Source organism: Clytia hemisphaerica, unplaced genomic scaffold (assembly GCF_902728285.1).
Source record: "Clytia hemisphaerica strain Z4C2 unplaced genomic scaffold, Clytia hemisphaerica genome assembly, whole genome shotgun sequence".
In the NCBI taxonomy this organism is placed as follows: domain Eukaryota; kingdom Metazoa; phylum Cnidaria; class Hydrozoa; order Leptothecata; family Clytiidae; genus Clytia; species Clytia hemisphaerica.
In genome coordinates, this window is record NW_027103614.1 from 93,211 (window position 1) to 104,015 (window position 10,805).

Below are 10,805 nucleotides of genomic sequence, written 5' to 3' on the forward strand. Positions count from 1 at the left end.
AACAATCAATGATGAATTTATTGCGTTATGCATTTTCGCTAAACGATATATTTTCTGACTGATTTTTTTCTCCTCGCATTGCTATCTAACTTTCATCATCAGGTAGGTCCATTCAGCATCTAGCTTGTTTGTTTTAATTCAAAAGTCGTGAAATTTACTACTTTGTAATTGAGTGTAATTTGCGTGCAAGCATAATTGACGCAAAGGTTGACGGGATTGAATTTCGGTCAAACAGAAAAATCAATGTCTATTTTTAGATTCGCTACGGTATGCTAGGTAGGAATAATGTGAGTAATTAGATGTGAGTTGTATACCAAGTAACATGGGGATAAAATCACGTGGATTTTTCTCTTCAAGAGTGCTCAAAACAAGCAATCGCTAAAAAGCTGATAAAATCATAATTCTCGAACAGCAACAGTCCGCTTAGACTGTTTTTGATTTTGTGTCTTCAATCTTTCAATTGCAGCAAATATTTATGTTAACACTAAATAATAACATTGTTTTCTGACCATACTCCAGACTCAAAGTTTCGCGAATCAAGACGTAAAAATTAAAATTTTCACAAAAAAAAAAGGCTTACAGGGGCAAAATACATCTTGAATTGGATTGGAAATTTTGTTTTTTGACTTATAAGACTTTAACAGGCTAAAAATTGGGCATCTTTTACCATAAGAATACACAATACTAAGCTCTAGACGCCGTGAAACAAAATCTACCGGGAAAAAACTGGTCCAGTAAAGTCCCCGGTGCCCCTGAAATTTCATCCATTAGATAGTTAACTCGCCATTTAGTTCTAAGACGAAGTATTTCATTTAGCTGCTCAATTAAATCCCTCGTGAAATTGGGGTGTATTTGTATTTTTATAGGCTATTTCACAGTCGAAATGGATCATGGGTACTCAGGACTGATTGCGCTCCGATAAAGGTGTCCTGTTGTAGACGCAAAAATCTTTCTTTCAAATTTTTTCTAGACTTTGGGCCAATAGTAAGTCGTCATTAGCGCGCAGTGGTCCTGATTGCCCATTACGCTTTGCGACAGTGAAATAGCCTATGTTCACGTTGTGGATGATATACACGTTTTTTTCTTTGAATTTTTAGTTTTTATTCGATGACATTGTGATATAGTTAGCATATGTATAGTACAAATCAATAACATTGTAGTGATGGATATTTTTAATATATTTTTCGATATTTTTAGATTTTGAATCTGTAAATATGTGTGTTATTCAAAATTTATCTTCAACCAGAGTGATTTATAATAATTTTATAATATAGATAGGTGATTCATTTAATCAAAACTATTTTGCAACAAAAATCAAAATTACTGTAATAAGTCCTTCGTTTTTGCATCGATCGGCATATCCCCTTTTTTAATTCGTAAGCATCTTATTCAAATAACCATATGACTAATTCAATTCACATAAAACGCACACTCCTCAAAATTAAAGTCTGAAGACAAATCACGCTTTTACTCGAAATTTTTATGTGCTTGTTACATGACATTTCTGATCGGTTCGAATTCATTGACACTAATAAAGTTATCAGCTGTAAGTTGTAAAGCAAGTACCATGGGAATAAAATCAGATGAACTTTTTCGAGTAATCACATGTTTTGACTGCATTGGTTTAATTTTCCGACCCGTGTATTCGATAGAAATATTAATAAGCAAAGTAAAATTACGAGCTCACAAACGTGTTTTAAGTTAAGTAAGTTTTGCCCAACCGCAGTCGAAGGCAAGGGCTTTTTTCATATACCTGATATAGTAGTTTTCTGATATTCCGATTGCGGATTGGCGGCCGCCCACGCTAAAGCTCTAAAAGGAGTAGTCTGATTCGCAGACCTATACTTCCTTACCCTGAGTATCAGAGGTCAAGTTTTCAAAGAGAAAATATTTATTCGCGCTGTGATACTCACGGTAATACTTCCTATAAGAAACTTTTTTCGCTAGAGGATGAGCACCGGGAAAAGGGGACACTGATATGATCTGAATCGCAGACCTATACAAAACCGCAGGTAGTATAAGGGTATAAGGAGCATTAATCGGTACCAGGATTTTCGGGTATTTGAATATATTCTACACATGGAAAACGACACCGAGAAGGTTATGAATCAGCATTTTTTCGCGCGCTTTTTCCAGAACATTCTGTAAGTCGTGTCGTTTTTGATTGGTAGACTCAGGTGATTGATTGTTCCTTGTCAGTCCGAAATAACAAATAAAGCAGCAAAGATCATTTTCTAGCCTCACTCAGCACACCAGCGGTCAAGCAGCAAGATGTCTGACAACGTTTTTACAATTCAAGTTCCAAAAGAATATGGATATGTTGTTCTTACAGCATTTTCAAGTATCATTGTTTTAATGTACAAAGGTATCAGAGTGGGACTGGCAAGAAAGAAGTACAATGTTCCTGTAAGCATTTTATTCCTTGTTTGATCATTTTTATTCCAAGACTCTAGCTCCCCATTCCATCCCCAATACACCTTTCCCGTAATTCGTAAAACTAATGTGCGCGCATTATTTTGATGCTCTCCACCGTTTGGTCTCTGGAGGTAAACAAACCTGTTTTTGCCTGCGTTCCCTTATGGAAGTGGTTTTTTGAGCTTTTCTTAAGTTCTGTCGAACAAAACCCCCTCAAATTTTAGTATGTTCAATCTATTCATGATATTATACCACCCTGAAAATATTTTGCCAAAAGAAGGTCGCTGTCAAAAGTTAGAGGCTCAAATCCCACTTTCCCTAACCCCTTGCAGGCAAAAACGCGTTTTTTACCTCCCAAACATTTTTATACACAACGGTAGCAACTCCAGAAGATTTTTCAAATTTTAATTTTTTTCTCAAAACCCATCCTATCTTGTATAGCTTTGAAAAAGAAAGAAAATGAGGGGTCATAGGGCTCTAGAGGATAAGTGGTTGTAAAGATATTCAAATTTTAGTGTCAAAAATTTGACTAAAAATGTCAAAAAAAGGTTAGGAAAATAGCTTGGAAAAATTCGAAAAATGTGTCAAAAAAGAAAAAAAAGAAATTTTCCAGTCATGCTTCTTCAATTTTGCATATCTCTTTTTCTAGTGTAGCTAGAGACCTGAAATTTGGAGGGAGAATTCTTTGATGGTGTTAGAATATTATTATATAAAAATATTTGTAAAATAATGAAAGCTATATCTTTTTTGAAAAAAGAAGACATTGCATTGTTTTATTTTTTTTTTGAAGAAATTAGCTTAGAAAAGGTTGAAATGAGTCAAAAAAGGGTAGGACCCATTTCAAGGGGCCTCTGGAATGGAGAACAAAACTTATGAATAAAGAATAAGTTTTCTGAAAGGAGAAACCCCAAATGAAAAAGAAAATCCATTTCGGCAGAAATAAAAACTTTTTTTTTGGGACATTCCCATGCAAAAGAAGCAAAAAAGTGAAAAAACTACATGAAAATGAAAGAATTAGAATTAGCGATTGTGATTTTTGAATTCCTCACCCTTTTTCTGATAAACATACAAAGTTTCAGCCTTCAAACACATTTTCCTCCGTTTCCAGACACATTTATTCATCGAAAGTTGCAAAATGTTTTTCTCCCGTCGGCAAACAATTTTCAAAATGTTGCAAAACGTTCGGCATTTTACCAATTTGCCGTCTAGCCCGTGTCCACAGTGTTATATACCGCTGGAAAGCTAAGATCACGGGCTTTCATTTAGTAAAAACCGGAACGCTTTAGCATACATAGAAAAGAAGTTTGAAGGGTTCAAAGTTCACGGTAAAATGAAACATTTGGTTTGACGTCAACGAAAGTTGCGTGACTTCTGGAGTCGCTAACAACGGTGGAGCGCACATTTTCCCGGGCCATTTCTGAGAAATTTGAATTACGGGAAAGGTGTATTGATAACTTTTTCAAATACGACGAATATGTCAAACATAAACAAACAAATATGTCGAACTTATCAGATGAAAAGATTTGTAATTGTAACTTTACTGTCTTTTAAGGAGCTTTGCACTCCTTCGGCCGGCTTCGCATGTCTCTGACGTGCCGAAGCCCGTTGACAGCTGAAACTCCACCATCACCTTCTCCATGTTTTTCTTTTTTGAGAGAAAGAGCAAACGCTACCTTAAGGGAAGAAATTTTTGCGAGAAGAAATTTTCGCGGAATTTAATTTCGCGAATCAGAGTTTCAATATGGATGGCAAATGTCGCGGAATTTAATTTTGCGAATGAGACGATTTTAAAAGTTTCACGGAATTTAATTTCGCGATTGAGAAGAAGTTATCAACTTAGATTAACTTCTAAGCATCATTGTTTATATTTGTTTATATTAGATAAAAAATACACGTTATAATGCTTAACCCTTAGACTCCATGAGACGCGTTTTCGCGTCCTGAAACAGCCAAAATACCAAGTCCCAAAGGTTGGGTCCCAGGTCCCTAGGACTTGATTTAAAGGGGCATAAACCGAATGCTTTTTGAAAGAATATAAAATTACCTTTCCAATGGTACCAAAACGAGTGTCTAAATCGAAAGCTACAAGCTTTTACGCCATTTTGAATTTTCAAGTTTTAAAAAAAAAATCATTGAAATTTTTCAACTTTTTCAAAACTACTGCGCGCTCAAAGGGTTAACTAAATTTTTTAAAATTTTTTTTGAAGACTCCAAACTGCTCAAAATGACTGAAAATGACAAATAGGAGTGATTTGAAGTTGTTTTGACCATAAAAAATTTTTATCAGGGGTCTCATTAACCCTTAGACTCCATGAGACGCGTTTTCGCGTCCTGAAACAGCCAAAATACCAAGTCCCAAAGGTTGGATCCCAGGTCCCTAGGACTTGATTTAAAGGGGCATAAACCGAATGCTTTTTGAAAGAATATAAAATTACCTTTCCAATGGTACCAAAACGAGTGTCTAAATCGAAAGCTACAAGCTTTTACGCCATTTTGAATTTTCAAGTTTTAAAAAAAAAATCATTGAAATTTTTCAACTTTTTCAAAACTACTGCGCGCTCAAAGGGTTAAAAATCAATTGTGTCCATCTTTTTTGGTAAAAAACAACAAAATAAAAGAAGAAGGAAAGAAATTAAATTCCGCGAATTACACCCAAATTTGCGAAATTAATTCTCGCAAAAATTACTTCCCTTAAGGTAATCTAACCTCTTCCAAGCAGGTCTTGACTGCGTAATCTCATCCCACCCATGCGCTCTAAAGGGGATGGATCCGCAGGATTATATGCCTTAGCAATGATAATCGGTTATGAGATTAATGCTAATCTCACCCAAAAAAACAATTCAAAACCCGTTAATTCCGATTTTTCATTGCAGACGATATGGAAGCATCAAAACAAACCAGTGGAGTTTTTGTGGAGTGAAAAAGAGGCTTAGGGCGATCAAACGTTTAGACAATCTCAATCGAACGTAATCGACGATCAAACGAGTCGAACCAAATCGAACACAATCGACCGGTTGAAATTCGATTGTCGAACGCAATCGAATATTACCGCAATTTTCAGATTCAATTGATATTCGATTGCGTTCGATTTATGTTCGATTGCGTTCAATTGCGTTCGATCGTCGATTCTTTGACCCCCGGATTGTTCATCGCATAATTTCTACGGGAAATCGAAAGTAATTTCATTCGGCTTGTGATGTTTGAGAGCTTGGATGTTGGGAAGCTGCAAGAATAAAGCCAGACAATCTCAATCGAACGGAATCGGCGATCGAACCAGTCAAATAACAATCGAATATTACCCAGAATTTTGACGTTCAATTGAGATTCCATTGCATTCGACAATCGAATTTCAATCGGTCGATTGCGTTCTATTTGGTTCAACTGGTTCGATCCTCGATTCCGTTCGATTGAGATTGTCTGGAAACGTTCGTTTACCGCCCTTTTCTAAGGAAAATTCCGCCCTCTCGAACTATTTTGTTCAAACAGAAAATATTTTTCGTCCAACCAACCGACCGATCAGACTGGACGCAAATGACTGGAAAGTTTTGACCGGTGTAATTTTATATTCAGATAAATCAATCCTTCCACAGGCTAGCTCTAAAGCTCTAAACTAAAACAGCATCTAGATAATAACACGAAAAGCAGAACATGGTTTTTCAATGGGCCATTCCAGAATTTGTCTATAACACTAACAGGGGGCAGACAACACAGGATTTCAGAGGGCAAAAGTTTTCACCAAAATTCGAAATTTCCAAGGGGAGAGAAGAAAATGTATGAATTTCCAAGGCAATTGAATTAAAAAAGGCAAAAAAGAGTAGAATTTCCGATGCATTTGCAAAAGTACATGGATTTTTATTGGATTTACCGACCACCACTGAAAAAGAAAAATTATTTCTGAGGCTAGAAAAAATCTAAAAGATAAAAAAGATTCACCATACCAGCTAAACACTCAAAAATGTATTTTGCAAGTTGCCTCAGAGAAGAAAGTGAAAAAAAGGTAAAAGGAAGGTTCTATTTCAGCATTTTCAAGAACGTATGACCTCATTATTTTGACAATTACCTCATCAACGATGTCAAATTTTCACTAATAATGCTAATTTATATTTGGTGCACACTTACAAAATTACAACTCAATCGGATAAAAATTCCTAAAGTTTAAAACTTTCATTTAGATGCACCAAGATGCATGAATTGAAAACATAACAATAAAGTAGGCGTGTATGAGACTGCTGAGAGTAATTTACTATGGAAATTCAACAAATTCTTTTGTAAAGGCTCTTTCTTTCATTCCAGTACCCACTCATGTACAGCAGTGATAATGAAAAAGAAGGAAAGATCTTTAACTGCATTCAAAGAGCCCATCAAAATACGTAAGAATTTTTTTTTAATTTGTTTTGTTTCATATTTTAATAATTAATAACATTTGTTGAAGACCAAAATCTCTTGATCAGAAAACCATTAATCTATTAAAAGAAGCATAGAATGCAGAGGGGTCCAGCATTTTTCAGGAGGGAGGGCTTAGGATGGAAAAGAGCCCCTGCTAAAGTTTGAAAACATAGCCCCCATCTTCAAAAAGCCAAATATGGAAGAAATTTTGCTCGGAAATTCTAAATAAATTCTTTGTGCCGCTGGCAAATATGTTTTTAAAAAGGGTCAAAACCTTCCCCACAGCATGATTTTTAACATAATTTAGAATATTTGTGGCCTATCACCTCTGCTTCCAGTTCTATTACTCAACACTCAGCCCCTAGCATGCTAGCCACTAGAATTTTGTAAAAAGTACAGCCCACAATCAAGAAAAAATTGTTTAGCCCCCCCCCCTAAGCTCAGGGGAGGGTACATTCTCTATAAAGGATCCTTTACAGTTTTTTTTATTTCTAGACTTGAAGTTTATGCACCAACCATGATGGTCATGTTGCTTGGAGGTATCAAACACCCTGTAAGTAGATGTACTTTTCTACAGTCAATATCCCAAAGTATGAAGGTTTCTGTGGGAAAAGTTTGTTAAAGCAAGAGGTTTCAGGCTTATTGAAATGTTGGATTTGATAGCCGTTTAGGCAATCACAATGGTCGAATTAGCTGAAAAGGTCCAATCCCTGAAGAGAGTAGTATATAAGAGCCCCCCCCCCCCCCCGATTTTCGTGATGCGTGATGGAGAAAATTTTTTTGCGCGCAAAAAATAGCGAAAAATAGCCCAAATCAAGCATCACGGCTCGAATTTTTGCCCTATCACGCATCACGCCAAAAAAATCTCTAATCATGCCATCACGCAAGAAAAAAGTCCCAATCACGCAATCACGCAAACCGCTGGGGGGGGCCTCATATAAGACACCATGAAAATTAGATAACGAATATAGATGGTCCGCAATAGCTTAAAATCTGTCATATTTTGTAGTATTTTTGTCGCATCGTCATCAGTAGCCGACCGAGTTTTACATAATGATTTAGGCTAACAAATGTTGCAACATGGTTACAAGGTTTGTAGGGTTTCCCTACCTAGATCACGAGATACTCTATTTAGGTTTGAGGTTTTGTTGACTCAGCAAAAGTATTGTGTTCGTTCAGCAAAATCATTTAAAAGCTTTGGATGGGTTTTTTCTGTTTTTATTTTGGGATAGAATTTTTAGAAAAAAATAAGATTTATTAATCAAATGGTTCAATATTATCTCTTAGATGTTATGCGCTGGATCCGGTGCTGTTTGGCTTTTCTCCAGGCTGGTTTATGCTCATGGCTATTACACTGGAGGTTAGTTTTTTGAAACATTAATAAAAAGCTAATAACACTACCGACCTTTAAAATATGGGGAGAATTGATTAAATTTTACGAAGAAGGATTACATCAAAATGAATGAACTCGTAGGATTGATTTATGTGTGACAGTTAGACATTTTTTGACGTATATTTATTCCCTTGTAAACTCTAACCCAAATCTTCAGGATTTGATTGATGTATTAAAAAGGGCAACCCTGGCCTGTGTCACAGACGTAAGAAACCCCTGCCCATTCGAAAACAATTTATAAAGCCATCTCTCCTGGATAAAAACCCTGAATTTTCACTTTCATCGTAAAACCACTCTGGAATTTTATCCGACAGAAAAACTTCACATGGCCACTAAAATATGGGTTTCAAAAGATTGCTGTACGCGATTAGTGTTATTGAAAAATTTCAACAGTTAATTTCGCGAAATTTGTATATGTAATCACATGATAACGAGTGCAATTCGAGAATAATTGCACGAGTGATTTTTTTGTTATTAATTTTCCGAGTCCGAAAGGACGAGGAAAATTCGAAACAAAAAAATCACGAGTGGAATTTTCGAATTGTACGAGTTATTATGTGATTACGAGCTAATCGCACAATGGCTTTCACTACTTTTTCCCAGTTATGAAAGTAAATTACAGAAATTACACTGAAAGTTTTATATTTTTCTCTTCTCTCTATGTTTTTCTTTTATTGTTGCTTATAGATTTTCTTTCTCACAAAATGAATTTCGAATGCAATTAAAACGTTCGATGAAAAAAAAATGTAAGAAAAAACATTAAAATCAATTTTGTAAACATTGGCGCTGCATCGAAGAGTGTGATTAACGATTAATTGCTCTCTACAGGATGCAATTAACGATTAATTGCTCTCTTTGAGGGCGCGCCAAATAAGAAAAAATAACCCATCGTGCGATTAAGCCTAAAAATTCGCGTAATTAAGTACACGCGAAAATTTAGTACCCGCAAAAATATATACACTTTATAACAAAAATTATTTCAGATCCAACGTAAATTCGTATGAATTTTTCACAGACGTTTTACTTTCATATTTAGATCCAGCTAAACGCAGCCGTGGAGCTTTCGGATATCTTGGTTTGTTTACCATGTATGGATGCACTATTTCCCTCGGTCTCTCTATGCTTGGTATGATCTAAGTACGAAATCTTAAAACTTGTTCGGTAGAACACTCACTAAGGCTACCTTTACACCGAACAATTTTGGCTTTTTGAATTGAGCCGATATTCAGTTTATGAGTTGAATACAATTCCAACACTGGATTTTTTTTAATAAGATGTGACTTTTTTATGTTCAATTTTAGTTTTTTTTTTTTACTTGCACAATTTAGATTGTAGATTTTGAATATCATACATTCATTTGATGATTTATTAGATAATAAACCAAAACATAACAATAGTTTTTCCTGTCATGAAACTCTATTTTTCGTATACCCAAACATTTTACTTAGAGTTTAATCTCCACAATCATTACCATTGAAATTTCTGTAGGCAAAAAGTACAAGCCTTAAAACAGGGTTTGTACAACTCCCTTATTGTTATTTTTCCTTTGTGGGCTAATCAAATAATTCTATTTTCCTTTTAATTTACCTCGCCTTTCCTTCGGTTTCCAGACAGGACTTTTAATGGGATATAGGTGGTTCATAACGTTTTTACAAAATATGGTACCTTATCGGGGAAAAAAATGTCGGAATTTTAATTAGTCGAGGAAAAATTTCGTCACCTAGAGGCATTTTCGTCACTTTCCCCGACCAGAATTTCAAATTCGCCAAATTTACAATTTACTGGCGTACAAACTTTCGAATTTTGACCCATTTCGCGAAAGTAAATGTCTTTAAAAATTCTAGGAAGGGGCATTCGCGAAAAATTCTTGACAAAATAGAAAATCTGTAAAAACTTCAAACTTTGAATAAAGTTAAATTTTTTCGGGACTTTTTAGCCTGCTAAATGACAAAGGACAAATGTTTCAAGCCAATCCAAGAAGTATTTGTCCCTCTAAGCCATTTTTTCATGTGAAAATTCTAAATTTTACGTCTTGATTTGCGAAAGTTTATGCACGCTAAAAATATTTTTCCGTTAAATTCGCAAAAGTAAATGTCGTAGAATTTCGCGATTTTTCGTCCTCGCGAAAGTTTTTACGCCTAAAGTAGTCACTTCCACCCGACTAAATTGTCCAAATGAAATGGTTTCTTTCACTATCTCGAAAATAGATCTCGTAATTCGACGTTTAAAGCACTACTTTCGGTTAATAAAGGCGTAAAAAATTTGGATTTGAATTTTGATTAGGGAAAAAAATCGAGTAAAAGTAATGGTCGGGGATAAAAAAATAGGGTAAAAGTTTTAGTCGGGTGATAAAATGTCGGGAAAAATTTCGTGACTCCCTCAAAATTTTCGTTACTTTCCCCCGATAAAGTATATGGCCATTCCAAACCCAGGCCAATCTTAGGCCATGTGGTTCTTGAGATATTTAGTTAAGCAGCCGGTGTAAAACCTCGGCTTTTGGCTCTAGGATATTAGCAGTCAAATTTCAGGTAAATTAATGCATATCCAAATTTTCGGTAATTTTTCGGAAGCAGTTCCACTTCTCTTAATATGATGAATCATACATCAAAAG

At 35.3% G+C, this 10,805-nt stretch overlaps 1 protein-coding gene across 1 annotated transcript; it reads left to right on the forward strand.

Annotated features, from left to right (window-relative positions):
* The first annotated feature begins 2,218 nt into the window (after positions 1 to 2,218).
* On the forward strand, positions 2,219 to 9,590 carry LOC136802208 (glutathione S-transferase 3, mitochondrial-like). Its single transcript, XM_067058921.1, has 5 exons — positions 2,219 to 2,406; positions 6,709 to 6,785; positions 7,297 to 7,354; positions 8,089 to 8,161; positions 9,231 to 9,590. Exons 1-5 carry the CDS (start codon positions 2,272 to 2,274, stop codon positions 9,329 to 9,331), a joined length of 444 nt encoding a protein of 147 aa, XP_066915022.1. The 5' UTR covers positions 2,219 to 2,271; the 3' UTR covers positions 9,332 to 9,590.
* The last annotated feature ends 1,215 nt before the right edge of the window (positions 9,591 to 10,805 follow it).

What these genes read in the sequence shown, in the direction of transcription:
- LOC136802208 (XM_067058921.1), top strand. Translation starts at nt 2,272, where the DNA reads ATGTCTGACAACGTTTTTACAATTCAAGTTCCAAAAGAATATGGATAT. An exon ending in GAAAGAAGTACAATGTTCCT is followed by an intron (nt 2,407 to 6,708) that starts GTAAGCATTTTA and finishes CTTTCATTCCAG; the next exon opens with TACCCACTCATGTACAGCAG. An exon ending in TTGGAGGTATCAAACACCCT is followed by an intron (nt 7,355 to 8,088) that starts GTAAGTAGATGT and finishes ATTATCTCTTAG; the next exon opens with ATGTTATGCGCTGGATCCGG.